This window comes from Lampris incognitus, chromosome 13 (genome assembly GCF_029633865.1).
Source record: "Lampris incognitus isolate fLamInc1 chromosome 13, fLamInc1.hap2, whole genome shotgun sequence".
Classification (NCBI taxonomy): Eukaryota; Metazoa; Chordata; class Actinopteri; order Lampriformes; family Lampridae; genus Lampris; species Lampris incognitus.
In genome coordinates this window covers 32,407,501-32,424,087 of record NC_079223.1, presented here as the reverse complement: position 1 = coordinate 32,424,087, position 16,587 = coordinate 32,407,501, and the positions used below count along the sequence as shown (strand labels likewise).

General features: G+C 44.0%; 1 protein-coding gene across 1 annotated transcript; it reads left to right on the top strand.

The window, feature by feature from the left end:
- Window positions 1-233: 233 nt before the first annotated feature.
- Window positions 234-14,775, top strand: LOC130122499 (follistatin-related protein 1-like). Its single transcript, XM_056291431.1, has 10 exons — window positions 234-272; window positions 603-683; window positions 6,052-6,141; window positions 7,007-7,136; window positions 7,519-7,548; window positions 12,213-12,343; window positions 12,510-12,628; window positions 13,124-13,236; window positions 13,606-13,716; window positions 14,651-14,775. Exons 2-10 carry the CDS (start codon window positions 606-608, stop codon window positions 14,773-14,775), a joined length of 927 nt encoding a protein of 308 aa, XP_056147406.1. The 5' UTR covers window positions 234-272; window positions 603-605.
- The last annotated feature ends 1,812 nt before the right edge of the window (window positions 14,776-16,587 follow it).

The window sequence follows — 16,587 nt, the reverse complement described above, 5'->3', positions numbered from 1 at the left end:
CCCCGTTTCCCTTCTTTCCTAACTCAGACATCGTGCCGCTGCGGGGCAAGCAGAGCAGATAGTATCACCTGCATAGAACTACGTTCTCTGGCTAACTGGGTTTTCATGGATTTCTTAGTTGCTAACTGACAGGTGTCTTTTAAACGGACTGACACATAGCTATTGACACACCGAATGGCAAAGTGACTGACTGACTGACTGACAGGCTGATTGGATTTAACTTGGAGGAAGCCTGGCCATATATCGGTTGGTTGGACAAGCATCAAGGCTGAGTGAGTTATCATCAGTAGTGGTAGTATTAGTATTATGTTGAATTAGTAGGCCTCTTGACCGAGTCTAGTGACATTTACCTTAAACCTAACTTAACTTACCTTAACTTAACTTAGTTTTACTTAACTTAGCTTAATTTGACTCAGTTTAAGTTAGCTTAAGTGAACTTAATTTAGCTTAACTTTTTATTTGCATTAAAGCATTAGTGTTATTCTTGTTATCATCAAGACATGGCAAATGCATTGTATTTGGACGCTTATTTAAAGTTATGAAGCGTGAGCCCTGCCTGTATCTTGATTTCCATCTGCTTCACGTTTTCTTCTTCTGGGCAGAGTATGACTCTCGGTTTGCTCCTGCTGCCGGTGCTCCTGCTCCTCTCCTCCGCCTCTGTGTCCTCCTCCCCTCTGGCCAAGGTGGGCTCGCACATAACAACATTTTACTCTATTTCGCCATTTGCTGAAAACAGGGTTACATAAAATAAACACTGTTTTGCCAGGTGCAATTGAACTGTCAATCACCGAATGTCTAATTTGAACATTCGAGTCCGTTTGGACATTTGCGCTACGTGAGCTGCCAATCTGGGATGTCCTGGGAAGTATACGGAGTAAGCAAAAGATTTCAGACTACCTTTAATGACATTTAATTGACGGATAGAAAATCGCAAAAACGAGTACTCTAAGAATAGAAACCAACCCCAAACAGGCCCCACCTACTGCTTTTCGTCCCGGCCAAAGTCTCAACTTGTGGCACCCCATCTGCCCTTCTATTGTGGTTGTGTGACTGCTGCGCTCCTTCCTTAAATGTAGTATTGTATTGCCTTTGTGCCCTTTTTTACAGCAGCATTGCTCTATATTCATCTGCACTCACTGATCTTTGTAACAAACACATGATGGCCAAGGTAATGGCCGTCGTGTGTTTGTTACAACATCATTTCACCTATTAGTCTTGCAACGGAATAAAAGAGGCAGAAAGACGAGCAAGGCCAACGTCAAGGAGAACTGCTGTTGGCAACGAGGTGTCGGCAGGTAAAACAAACGACTTTTCCCTTTGAGACCGTTTTTACAAGTACCCAGCAAACAAAAAACGTCCCCAGCACGTCCCCTAAAGGTCCTCTCCGAACGTCCGGTAAACGTCATTGTGTAGGGTTTTCATTACGTCACGGGGACGTTATTGCAGGACGTCCCTGTTAAGTCCCGAAATTACGTCACGGGGACGTTATTGCGGGACGGACATTACAGAGACGTTAGAGGAAACCCCCGCTAGATGTCCCGGGGACGTTATTGCGGGACGTCCCTGTAAAGTCCGAAAAATTACGTCACGGGGACGTTAGAGGAAATGCCACTAGACATCCCAAAAAACATCCCGAGGACATTACAGGTACGTTAGGGGAAAAGTCCTCCTGATGGGTACACTTGACATCCCGGGGGCGTTATTGCGGGACGACCCTGTAAAGTCCCAAAATTATGTCACGGGAAAAGTCTTCTAGGCATCCCCGGGACGTCATGGGGATGTTATCGTGGGGACATTGCAGGGACATTAGGAGAAAGTCTTTTAGACGTCCCTGGGACGTCACGGGGATGTTGTGGGACATTCTTTGGACGTCTCGCAATAACGTCCCTGTGACGTAATGAAAACCGCACACAACGACATTTACCGGATGTTCGGAGAGGACCTTTGGGGGACGTGCTGGGGGCGTGTTTTGTTTGCTGGGTAACTTTTAGTCTTCTCACGACTCAGCGCTCACGTGTATTCCATCCTGAGTCTAAATCCATCAAAAATGGTCTGACAAATGGTGACATCTGACCAAAAGCAAAGGCCTAAATCTGGGGTGTGCGCATTCGTGTGCATGTGTGCGCGCGCACGTGTATTATATGTCTTGTCAGCTGGTAGCTAACAGCAGGTTTGGTGCGTGGCAGATGTCAGCTGAGGAATCACTGGGAGCAGATGGATCTAGTGTGTGTGTGTGTGTGTGTGTGTGTGTGTGTGTGTGTGTGCGCGCGCGCAAGGAAGGGACTGCATATTGGTAGAGGGGCTGTCTAGCCACTGAGTATAATAAGGAATGTGTGGAATTTGACTTTAAACCTCTGTTTAGGGGACAGTTACCTTTAAGCTCGTCATCATAGTGTGTATGTGTGTGTGTGTGTGTGTGTGTGTGTGTGTGTGTGTGTGTGTGTGTGTGTGTGTTTTGCAGACGCGTGTGCGAATAGCAGTGATTATAACTGTCTAACTGTTTTTCATACACAAGGGGGAAAAATATTAGCTAATGTTACATATTCACAGCTAACAGTTGTAGGAGGAGAGAACACAACATTTAGAGACCAAATATTGTCTGTGTATCTATGGCTCCACCCCTTGGGGGATGGGGGTCACAATCTGAGCCTCTGCATCTATGTAAACTACTGGCCAGCTGACACATGTAGCACCAACAATGTGCGTGCATGTTTTGTACTTCATTGTCATGTTAAACAGCATGTCTGTTTCTGACAAGGAGGTTTAAAGGTGGCCATCTGCAGTCTGAGGCGCAACCCCCCCACCACCACCACCACGCACACAACCTCAGAAACTGCTCTGCTATCAAGTTATTTGTATGAGAATTTTGATGTCGCTTGACAGAAAAGCTCAATGGAAATGCCAATGCATTGAAAATTCTCCCAAATATAAAAGTTGATATGCACACAGCAAGTTGGAAAAGTTGATGTTTGGATAAAAAGACTGAAATGGCTCAATACCCCTCAAGCGGATCGAGACTACTCTGGACCGACACCATGTACGCAGTAAGATCAAGGACCTGATCCTTAACTACTGCAGTAACTCCAGGCTCAGAATCACTTCTGGGAGCACAACATCTGACTGGCACCGGCTTGAGAAGGGGATCATAGCTGGATGTACCATCTCAGTTACACTCTTCACCCTTGCCATGAATATGGTGGTCAAGGCAGCTGAAACTGAGTGCAGAGGCCCTCTGTCCAAGTCTGGTGTTCGGCAACCCCCCATCAGAGCCTTTATGGATGACCTCACTGTCACCACAACATTGGTGCCTAGTGGTAGGTGGATTCTCCAGGGCCTGGAGAAGCTCATCTCCTGGGCAAGGATGAGTTTTAAACCAGCCAAATCTAGAGCCATGGTGTTGAAGAGGGGAAAAGTGGTGGACTGGTTTCACTTCTTTCTGGATGGCATTGCAATTCCATCCATTACCGAGAAACCAGTCAAGAGTCTAAGCAAGGTCTTTGACTGTAGCCTTAGAGATACACCGGCAATCGAAGCAATCATCAAGGAGCTTGAGAACTGGCTCAATACAGTAGACAAGTCTGGCCTACCTGGCAGGTTCAAGGCTTGGATTTACAAACATGGCATCTTACCCTGAGTTCTCTGGCCTATGCTGGTTTACGAGGTAATCCTGTTGACAGTGGAGACCTTGGAGAGGAAGATCAGTAGCTACCTCCACAGATGGCTGGGTTTGCCGTGCAGTCTTAGTGGTGCAGCACTGTATGGGAGGAGCAACTCCAGCTCCCTATGAGCAACCTCGATGAGGAGTTCAGGGTTTCTCACACAAGAGAGGCACTGCTCTATCAGGACTCCAAGGACTCTAGAGTGGCATCAGCAGGCATTATGGTGCAGACAGGCAGGAAGTGGAGAGCCCAGAAAGGCCTGGAGATAGCAGAGTCTTGGCTGAGACACAGGGCTTTGGTGGGCACGGTGGCAACTGAACGGGTAGGGCTGGGAGCCATCCCACAACCTCGCTATGATAAGGTCCATGGCAAGGACAAATGCCATCTAGTCCTGGAGGAGGTGCGGGTAGGTGTCGAGGAGGAAAGGACCAGCAGAATGGTGGGCATGCAGCATTAGGGAGCATGGACAAGGTGGGGGGGGGGGTGCACTGGAGAGGAAGATATCCTGGGCAGATATCTGGCAGGCAAAACTGCAGCGGATCAAATTCATGGTACAAGCTGTGTATGATGTTCTGCCTAGCCCAGCAAATCTCCATCTTTGTGACAAGTCTGATTCTCCATCATGTCCTCTGAGCCCTGGAAAAGATTCACTTGAGTACATCCTCAGCAGCTGCCCATCAGCCCTGGGGGAGGGCCGTTACCGCTGGCGACATGACCAGGTGCTGAAGACAGTTGCAGAGGCCATCTTTAAAGCTGTGGCCAACAACAAGTAAGTCTGCGGACAGAGGAACATTGCCTTTGTCAGGGCTGGTGAGCAGCCTCAGTCACAGCCCAGATCAGCAGCCAGTCTCCTCACCTCTGTGTCAGACTGGGAGCTGCTAGACGACTTTGGGGGTGGGAGGGGACTCAGGTTCCGAGACCACATTGTGGCAACTTCGTTGAGGCCAGACATAGTGCTATCATCAGCCTCTTCAAAACAGTTGCTACTTGTGGAGCTGATGGTTCCCTGGGAGGACCGAATGGAGGAGGCAAATGAGCAGACGCAGTCCAAGTACCAGGAGCTGATGGATCAGTGCCAGAGAACAGTCTGGAAGGTGCGTTGTGAGCCCATTGAAGTGGGGTGTAGAGGATTTGCTGTGCCGCTCACTGTGCAAGCTCTACACTCTACTTGACATCACTGGGGCTGCTATAAGGAGAGCCATCAAGTCTTCTATAGAGACTGCAGAGAGTGCCTCCAGATGGCTTTGGATCAGAAGGAGTGATCTGTGGGCCAATGCTGCTGGGACACAAGCCAGGGCCTGATCAACCCTAGCTGGGTCACCTGAGAGAGGGTGTATGATGTTGAAACACCCGAAACACCCAAGGACCTCAGGAAACATCACATGATGATGTGTCCCAGTGCATCCTAGGATGTGTCTTCGAGTCTGTTATTAGAGAAGATGCTGGTGTTCTTTCCAGTGTGTCACAGGAACTGAACAGGATTTCCCTCGGGCTAAATGGGCTAAGATGTGTACCATGTAGGACATGACTAGTACATTCATGTGAGGGCAGGGAGCATCGTGGGGGGCTCCTCTGGTCAGCAAATACTACCCATGTAAAATAAACCTCTGTGATTTTGGAAAAGTGTGTGTTTCAGCAGGCAGAGAGATAGAGGCCTGTGGACTTCCTTATACTCTGAACTGTGTTACTTATACTTATACTTTGAAAGTGGAAATGCATCGAACTGTTGTGTTCCTCTGAAAAGGATTAAATTTTCAATTAACTGTTGACTGTGCTTGCAAAGGTTTAGTGGGCTAGCACCTTCATGCTGCACTCAGGGACCACCTCCAGTTCTTTTCCCATTGCATTGCTCAGGGGGCACAGACAGGAGTACTAACCCTAACATGCATGTTTTGATGGTGGGGGAAACCAGAGCACCTAGAGAAAACCCACCACAGACACGGGGAGAACATGCAAACTTCACACAGAGGACAACCTGTGATGATCCCCAAGGTTGGACAACCCCAAGGTTGGACAACCCCAGGGTTCGACCCGAGGACCTTCTTGCTGTGAGGCAACAGCGCTAACCACTGGGTCACCGTGCCCAGATCATATATTGTTGGGTTTTGTTCATTTAAAGTATACACAGTTCTTCAGAACATTTCTCTCAGCTTCTCTCTTTTGTTCAATTATCTTAAACCTTTCGTGTGTATTGGCAACATTGTGGGACTTAGGTCTGACTTACCATCACACTTGTCTAATGTTGCCCTGTGTGCACAGCGTACGACTGAAAAAACAGAAAGGTTACAGTCTATGTCCACTGTACTATACATTGTTTGATTTATATTGATGTGTGTGTGTGTGTGTGTGTGTGTGTGTGTGTGTGTGTGTGTGTGTGTGTGTGTGTATGTAGGACCAGTCAGTGTGTGCCAACACATTCTGCGGGGCAGGTAGAGAGTGTGTATCGACTGAGAGAGGGGAACCGGTGTGTCGCTGTGTGCAGGTAATAATGATTGCTTGATGCATTATATTTGCGGGTGGATTAAGTGTCAATGATGAGGATCAGAATTGATTTCATTGACAAACTAAATTAAGACACACAGGGCCTTTAAATGGTTTGTTTAAAGGAATTTGAAGGCCAGTCGTATTGCTGTGAAACATGCTGGTTGGTACCTGCAATGCCAGTGCAGTGCTGATGCACGTGTGCAGTTCTTTTGCTTTGCATGGAGTGTGTTTAGTGTGTATTTAGAGCCATTCTGCTGTCATGTACAATATAATGATTTTTATTACAATTTAACCACAATTAATAAGCCAATTTGTACCTGACAAACAAAAGGGGTTTTTAGTTTTGGTCTTTTTTAGTTGTCTGTAACGACCTATGATTGCTGCGTATACCAATTACTTTTCAGTTTATTTTCATGGGTAAGTGAAATGTAAGATTGATTGAAATAGGCTAGTTACGAAACCAACATAAACTATGTTGAATGAAAAAAAAAGAAATAAGGATGATAGGAAAAAAATAGATTAAAAAGCAGACATAATTTCACTTCAGATTGTTGAAACCAGACAGATTGTGAACATCTTGTGGGATGGGTCTGGTGTGCAGGCTAGAAATACTCCCCACCACACTAAACACCGATAATAAACAAGAGACCAAATGTGTTGATTTGAAAGAAAGATGTTGTATTGTACTTGGTGTACAAATTGTGTAAATAGATGCAAAAAAAATCTGATGTCTAACACGTGAAAGGAATTTAACAAAAAAAACAAAACCAAAAAGTGTGTTTTGTTTGCACACAGCTAAGTTTGAGTGTCTACTTACTTACTCTTTTTTGTCTCTTAATTTCTTACAACCCCCCCCCTTCAAGCAATGTGATGGGTCAGAGCACTGGGTGTGTGGCAGTGATGACCGTTCCTATAGGAACCACTGTGAGCTGCATAGAGAGGCCTGTGTCTCTAAGACAAAGATACATCTGTCACACAGAGGACGCTGTCCAGGTTTCACCACACACAATGACAAAGACACAAACCCCAATACACATACACACGTACTGACGGACATTGACACTGACTTTGACTGACATACATTGACATGTATATTGAGAATGAGACACAAACCCTCGCTGTGCACGCACGCACACACACACACACACACACACACACACACACACACACACACACACACACACACACACACACACACACACACACACACACGTCCCCAGTTCAAAGATGTAGTACAATGATGTGCAACCAGATATCTGTGCACTCAGTCACAGACATACATACTGTTTGTACATCTTACACATACAGTACTAGATATCTGGTGTTTTGGCAAAATGTAAACCAAGTTTTTACTGTTGTCCTTTTCCATTTCCAGAGAAGCCGACAAAGACGGACGTCAGCCCCAGTAAGTTAATTCATTAATTGCATACGCCCACTCTCTAACTCAGGGGTGCAGATGCTGAGGCCTATATTAGCAGGCACTGGTGGGAAGGCAGAGAACAACACAGTCACTCATACACCATTCTTACCTTTAGGGAATTGGGCATCTGGGTAGCGTAGCAATCTATTCTGTTGCCTACCAACACAGGGATCGCTGGTTCGAATCCTCGTGTTGCCTCCGGCTTGGTCGGGCGTCTCTACAGACACAATTGGCCGTGTCTGCGGGTGGGAAACCGGACGTGGGTATTTGTCCTGGTCGCTGCACTAGCGCCTCCTCTGTTCAGTTAGGGCGCCTGTTCAGGGTGGAGGGGGAACTGAGAGAATAGCGTGATCCTGCCATGCGCTACGTCCCCCAGGCGAAACTCCTCACTGTCAGGTGGAAAGAAACGGCTGGCAACTCCACATGTATTGGAGGAGGCATGTGGTAGTCTGCAGCCCTCCCCGGATCGGCAGAGGGGGTGGAGCAGTGACCGCGATGGCTCGGAAGAGTGGGGTAATTGGCCAAGTACAATTGGGGAGAAAAAGGGGGAACAATCCACTACTTGACGTACAACCAGACACGTGTTAAATCCAATGCTAACAAAATGGAGGCTGTGATATCTAAGCTCTGAGCTGCACAGATGTTTCCCATTTGTCAAAAAGTGCAAAACATCTCATGCGAGAATGTTAAGCAATAACAACTTTGCCAGTAAGCACGTGGAGTGAGGGTGTCAAAACTTCAGACATGATCCGAGAGAAGGCTCGAGGGTGTCCAGCTGTTCAAAGCGTAGGCTTTTGTATCTGAATTTTCTTTTGGGTAAACGGCACTTTGTCATGATGCCATGCAAACATCCTACTTCATGTGGAAGGTAGTTGACCTTTATGAAGCCTTGAGTCCTGTAGTGCATAAATCAGGTAGCCATACTTCCTTGTAGCATGGTTAAAGTTAAGCGCCAGTTAGAAGGAAACAAGCTAGCATCGACCCTTTGTTTCATTTATCAACCACTGGCCACCACAGGGCTTGAGAGCTAAGCAATTGTTGAGAAGTCGTTTAGCTGCTACAGAATAATGTCAAAACATCTACAAAAGTGATTTATGCTAAAGGTTGTAAAGGAAGGCCTGAAGACAGATTTGAGTGAAAGGAGACATTAGTTAGTTATGTAGCTACAGATGCGCCAAGTGTAGCAACCAAGAATTGACCTAAAAAGGAGAAGCAGGGTGTAATGTCACAGCCTCTTTCTTCTTTTTTTAACACTTTATTTATGGAAGTTTTGTATACATAGTAAAATCCTACAGACAAAATATACTTAAACCAGGTAGACATGTACAATACAAACAAAAGAACAATAAATAATAACAATGAACCCGATCCCTCACCTCTCCCCTAGAAAAAAAAGACACATTAGGGCAACACGCTCAGTATTATTTGACCATTTTCACTGCTCATTTAGAAAAAAAGATACAAGGGTGTGTAATACGGCCTCTTTCTTAAGTTCCTGTCCTCAGGTGTTTCCTACCTCTTTTATACCTCTGCCTGTTGACTCGACTGATTTAGACTAAGCTTCTGTGTTTTGACTCTGCCTGTGCCTAATGTTTATTGGATACCTCTGCCTGTCTATTGGACTTATTGACCGTGACCGTGTACCGATAAACATCCAAAGATATGAGTGGAAAGTAGTACTGTTCTTGCAACTGCATTTGTAACCTTTTTTTTTTTTTTTACTCGAACGTACCTTAACCATGTCATGTGATATGCTACCTCAGTACACTTTAACAACAAATATTACTGGGACTACTACAGAAAATTGCAGATGAACATCCAGGAATTCACATTATAGTCACCACCACTGACTATCCCTGTAAATCAGGCCACAATTTTGAACACTGAACATACACGCAGAGCTAGGTTGCCTGGTTGGAGCCGGTAAGCAGATATAGACCAAACAAATTAGACCCCCCCGCCAAGAAATAGTTCTTCACCGGGTCTCTGGGAGAGCACAAGATTGTCATTTGCCCAAGAGTTTGGGTTGATGGGCTGGATGGAGAGAGAAGCTGCTATCCAGGCTCAGTGTCCTGATAGCAGCCAGAACTGGAGGACAGCCTTCTGAAACCATCAGCTGTCACAGCAGGATTGTCTGAGGCATATTCTGAAGAATAAAAGTGATATATCTCAGAGTAATAAAAGATGTTTTTTGTCATGCAATTATGTACATACAGTCTACCATTTTGCTTAAGAGGGGCAAATAACACTTCCGATCAACAGGCACGACGGCAAAGTTGCCCTACAAACATTTTTGAAAAAAGGTCGACACTCAGCTCCCCTCAAGTAAAAAACAAAAACTGCATCCAATCAAATACCCCAAAAACATTTTGGATTTAGGGCACTTTCACTGTCTTTAGCTCAGTAAGGTTCCCCTCTTATATCTCATTAAAGTTTATGTGATCTTTCAAATTGATGATACAAGTCCTGCATAGTAATGTTTGATCGGTAGCAGCTGCTGATATAGAAAGCTGAAGATGAAACAGTTCACCACTTCCTCAGGATTTCATGTCTCAATCAATGAATGTGTGCCCCCCACTTCAAGGCAAATTTATTTTCATAGCACATTTCAGCAACAAGGCAAGTCAAAGTGCTTTACATAAGACATAAAAGCCATTAAGACAAAATGTAAAAGCAACATGAGATAAAAAGAACACAATTAAAAAGGAAAAAAATTCTATCCCAAAATATCACTTTAAAATGTAGACATGCCTGTCTGATTATTAATAGGTCATGATTGAGGACTTGAAAGGAGACACAATGTACAGATTACTATTATCTTGCTTTTTGACAGGTAATGAGAATTTATTGCTTATTTTACTGCATAGACTATTTGGTGGGTCCCGCACCAAGAAGCATCTTCACAGGAAACCCCAGAGCTAACATATGTACGCAAAGTCTGTTGCCTCATGCACGCAGGTCATCAAGTGACCAAAACCAGTTTTCACTATTTTCACAACTTCTTCTGTCTTCCTGGGAGACAATGTTCATGCATGCATGCATGCATATGTGTCATATGTAACCTAGGTAAACAAAAATCCTTTAAAAGGGTAAATGTCCAGAAATTATCAAGTCAACCAATTCTCTTTGGCTGCACCTCACCAAGGCTGTTTATTCACACACTTCACACAGACGATGAGGTGACTCCAGTCAAGGGTTTAAATAACGGGGAAAACAGGTGTGCCCACTTACCTAATGGACGAAGTTCACCAGGTGACAATACATGGTGATTACTGGGCATGAAGAACAGAGTCAGTAATCATAACACCATGAACAAAACAGGTTTCTGTGAATTATCTGCCTGAGCCCATACACAGCCTGCTACACACGTCCCCCCCAGAATTCACAAAAACCTGAAAAAGTCAACAGGCCAGAGCCCAGATCATCCGCCCGGCCCCGTATTATCGGGGCCTCCACTGGAGGAGTCTTGGGGGCCTGGAGGCAGTGTGAGGGCAAAGTAGGAGGCCGCCCCTACCGCGGGGGTAGCACATTCCGCTCCATGGTGTGTGTCATGCAGTCCACTGGGTTCGTGCCTGTGTTGCAGGGTGTCCTCACTGTGGGCTTAGGGAGCATTGTCTCGGCGAGGGCAGATGCAGCAGCAGAATGCTGGGCTTTCTTGATGCTGGTCCCCTCTGCCTCCCACTGCTGATCTCCCAGCGTGAGTCTCACTGAGAACATCTTGGAATGAGCTGGTCCTTGCTCACAAAGCAGCTTATACTCGGGTTGAATCTTGTTGAAACGGGCTAACTCATTCACCAGACACATGGGGGTCCTCTCTTTACGGTTTGCCATGTTGGATACTGTGGTGCGGCTAAAGGGAGTGGCTGAGCCCAAAGGCAGAGCTGAGCTCCTGAGCGGCTGGCTGGCATGGTGCCTGAGGCACAGGGGATGCTTATGGACAGTTCAAGAGTCTTAAACAAGGGACTATTGCATTGATCTGTGAAATCTGAAGTTATTGGTTATGCACTGGATGGTGAAATTTTGAGGTTTGTATTTAAGATTTAAATTGTTTTATTTTGTTTATTTTAGTTTTGAGGTATAATGTTACTGTGAAATATTTGTGTTCTGGTTATGGTAAACAAACAAAAGGTTAAACCTAAGAGAATTAACTAGGATTAAAAGGTTAGAATATCCTAGAGGGATAAACTAAAATAGAATGAGAACATAAACAAAGTTAACTCAAAGAAAAAAGGAGAAATATAAGCAAAAACCTAAAATAGGAACTTAAAGGACCCTTTAAGTCAAAGGATTATCTTTTGAACTAAATAGGTTTAAGTCAAACTAAACTGAGAAACTAAAGGATATAACACCTATTTTCCCTAAGAATTTGGGGAATTAAGTGTTTTGTTTTTGTTTTGTTTTTTTGTGATTTGAATGTCCATGTTTCTGTGTAAGTCTATGTTGTGGTACCAATTAGTACCAATTGTGTCTACTACTACTAACCTCTGTATATAAACAAGACAGATCTGTGGTCTATTATTGCCATTGTTTTAATTCATCTACTGCTCCTCCGAACCTGGTCTTTAGTCCTAGAGATCTGTTTACGCTCACAGGTGCTGCACATATGTATACTCCATGCACATTTTTTTATGTGTTTACTATACATGTAGTTGTGTGTTATCTGACGGATCGTGATTGGCTGAGGAACAAAGTCATCCATTGGATACAGGAAGAGGCTGTATCAGAGCACTGGAGCTCAAACAGGTCCTCAGTTGATGACCTTCTGCTGAAGTACTTCCAGGTCAGATCCCTTGACCTTCTGGTACATCATTTTTTAAGGCTACAAGGACGGTCATTTCCAAATTTCCACAGCCTTCATTATGACTTTGTTATGATCTATTCATTCATATGAGAATAGCAGAAGAAAATAAGATTAAATATTGTGTATTTGTTCATATGTATTGTAGATGTACGATAACGGGGATTCCCAGCTTGATTCAAAGGAATTTATGAGTTTCCTTAAACACAACGAGACCGCCCTTAATTTCACACACTCCAATTATGTGGAGAATGACCTGCTGCTGAGGTATATATTAACCTGTGCTCTCGCTCTTTCGCTCTCTCGCTCTCTCTCTCTCTCTCTCTCTCTCTCTCTCTCTCTCTCTCTCTCTCTCTCTCTCTCTCTCTCTCTCTCTCTCTCTCTCTCTCTCTCTCTCACACACACACACACACACACACACACACACACACACACACACACACACACACACACACAATACCAGTTTACAGTTAATGACTTAGAATAACTTGCATTTATCATTGTTTAGGACACCTAAAACAGAAGGTAGGCACAAGTAGTGAAAGGTATTTTAGAGTGTGAGAGGGGTTTATGAGAGCTATTGTATTCCAGGGTTACCCAAGTGCTTAATGTAGTATTCTCTCTCTCTCTCTCTCTCTCTCTCTCTCTCTCTCTCTCTCTCTCTCTCTCTCTCTCTCTCTCTCTCTCTCTCTCTCTCTCTCTCTCTCTCTCTCTCTCTCTCTCTCTCTCTCTCTCTCTCCCTCCTTTATCATCTCTGTTGAGGTCTCTGTGTGTGGATGCTTTAATTGAGCTTTCAGATGAGAACGCTGACTGGAAGCTGAGTTTTGCAGAGTTCATCAACTGTCTCACGCCTACATACCAACCACCTGAAAGAAGTATTAAACCCACCCCAAAAAACAGATACGCACACACACACACACACACACACACACACGGAAATACACTCACATTATCAACATTTACATTTTTATCCATCTATCTATATCTATGTATATATCCATTTATCTCACAAAAAACAGTAAAATATGTATCGTTCTGTCTGTATGTGTTTCTGTCTGTCTATAAATGTCTGTCTGACTGTCTTACTGTGTGCTTGTCTGTCCTTCTATCCATATGTGTATGACCTGCCTGCTCATCTTCACATCTGTTTGACTAACTGCCTATGTATCTGAATGTGTGTGTGTGTGTGTGTGTGTGTGTGTGTGTGTGTGTGTGTGTGTGCACGTGCATGTGCGTGCATGCAGAATGTGCCTTAGAAGATAAGGTGTTTGAGGATGGAGCTGAAACTCACATGGAATGCAACAAATGTGTGTGTGCCTGTGGCAGCTGGGTGTGTACTGCTCTGACCTGTGATGGTACGGACACACACACACACACACACACACACACACACACACACACACACACACACACACACGCACACGCACACACACACACACACAGTACTGCTCTGACCTGTGATGGTAAGGACAACCCCCCCCCCCCCCACACACACACACACACACAGAAAAATGTCACTTCAGCTGCAACTGACAAGTGACATTGCCATTAACCAACAGCACTGACTCCTACTAGACAAGTCTGTTAGATTACATTATGTTAGAGGTCTGCACTGGCCTGAAACAGCCTGACCCATGTCACCAGCCAAAGCCACTATTCATTTTTTTTGTCCGGGCCTTTCCCAAATGAAAGAAAAACCTCCATTAGCCTCATTTTAATTACAATAGCCAGGCTGCCTCTCGCTTTTCCAATGTCAAACACACGTGTTTGACATTGGAAAATAATAAAGTTTCAGCATTTCAGTGGCAGCCCAGCTGACTTTATTCTGAGTGGCTCACCGACGCCAAGCAACATCCAGAGACTTTATAACTATAATGTTTTTCTCCAACTTTCAGATGAATTTCAACACTAATTGCTGTTGGATTTTAAAGTAAAGAAGAGGGGGAAAATGTTCTTGTGTGGATGCAGGGCTCCCACGCATCCTGGAAAACCTTGAAATTTATTGACTAGTTCTCCATTCATGGGAAATACTTGGAAAATGACAAATTGATCAGATGTTCTGGAAATGGTATTGAGGTCAAGAAAATTTGAAAAGTTAGATTATAAAAGCGCATTTTCACCTGCTGAGATGGCATATGTTTTAGCGTAATTTTTAGCTGAGATTGCACATCAGTGTTTAAGTTTGTTGTGTGACCAGAGAAGTCACACCGTCCATTTAGAGAATGACACTCGGGAGTTGGACTCGAGTTGGACTGAACTCGTGAAAATCTTTCTCTGTCCATCTCTCAGGAGAGCAGCAGGTAGTGGAGAATGGGAGAGAGGGAGGAGAGGAAGAGGAAATGACAGAGGAAGAGTGGAGCAGGAGAGTGGCTGAGCTCAATGCACTGCAGGTGGCAAACACCATTTATCAGTAATGTTCTTCAAAATTGCTTTTGAAAAATTCAGTGTCATGTTTATACAGCAATCAATAGAATAACTATGCTGACAGTTCCCACACATCCTGGAAAACCTGGAAATTTATAGACCAGTTTTGGAGTCATGGAAAACCTATGGAAAATGATAAAATTGATCATATTTCCTGCAAATATTGAGGCCATGGAAAATTGTAACGTTAGGATGAGATGTTTACCTGTTGAGATGACTGACTTGATGGCTGAGATGGTGATTTCTAAATGATGCAGCATATTTGTATTAATATTTTTAGCAGTTGAGATGTCACATCAGTGCTTGAAATTTAGGTGGTATGTTCAGTTCAGTGACCTGCCAAAAGTGGAACAGTCCATAGAGTCTGTTGAGGCCTCCACTGATAATAATGAGTAATTAATAGTGAAAAATATGACCTGTGAACAACGGCTGTCATGTATATCTGAGCTAAGGTCATGGAAAATATCCTTGAAACGTACTGTGAAATGATTTCCCTAAAAAGAGTGAGAACCCTGTTGTTTTATGTTTTATTTTTACCACTGGCAAACACATTATTTTAATAAACCAGTAAAATAAGGGTGTACTTTTTGAAGCTCATTTATTGGATCGTCACTCACTACAGTCTTTCTCCTCCAAAAATGCACAATAAAAATCTACTTGTGTCTGTTCTGGACTTCATGAGGACAAGCTTTAGTGGAAAGGTTCCTTAATTGTCTACATGTCATTAGACTGCACCATATAGGCCTCAACCAGCCGGTCTGTAACTGATGGGATTTTTCTCTGAATTCCCCTCAGAGAAAAGTCTCAGCAATATTTTACCGCTCACAATTTATACACCCAGACTCTTCACAGTTATTCTGTTTTCATAACTTCATAACTCATTCTAAGCTCATACGTGTAGTTACTTTATCTTTCAACATATCATTTTATGTATTATTCATATTAGGATATATCTTCATGGTATAATACACAAGAGAAAAAGTTATATATTTCTAGCTAAAAGCTACCCCAATTAAAAAAAAATCAAAATCAATTTTATTTGTATAGCCCAATATCACAAATTACAAATTTGCCTCAGTGGGCTTAACAGCAACACGACATCCTGTCCTTAGACCCTCTCATCGGATAAGGAACAACTCTCTAAAAAAAACCTTTAACAAGGAGAAACACTGTTTGGTCTTTGGTTATGTTATGTATGGATGATGCTATTCTACCAGTGACCACTAGGTGGCACCTGTATTCTATATTGCTGTTGTCTGGGTTGTAACCAACAGAAGAAGAGTTCCTGGTAAAGCATGGAAATTTACAGCCGTGTGTGCGTTGTGGTCCCTGCATCGTGGGTGAAATTGTTTACACCATAGTGTTATTAGCCAGCTACATAAAATAAATTGGCGACGAGATGTGGAGTAGAAACTTTTAGGCACCAAAGTAGCCGTGAAAAGGGAAGTTTTCTACTTGTTTGGACGAAGTCATCCACGCAGTTGTAGCTAATGCTAGCATGGTGCTAGCCAACTGACTGAACTTGCTAGCTGATGATGAGCAGTAGCAGCGGAGAAGAAAGGGAAGAGGAACCAGAAGGACGCATCATGGCGGGAATTATTGGCGGTATGGAACCATTTGAGGAATCCGGGGAACAATGGGCAACATATATTGAGCGTTTTGAGAATTATATCCTGGCTAATGAGATCAGGGATGCTAAGAAGGTGCCAGTTCTATTGAGTGTGATAGGGCCAAAGACCTACGGATTATTGCGCAGTCTGATTGATCCAGATAAGCCTGGGGAGAAGACGTATGATGACATT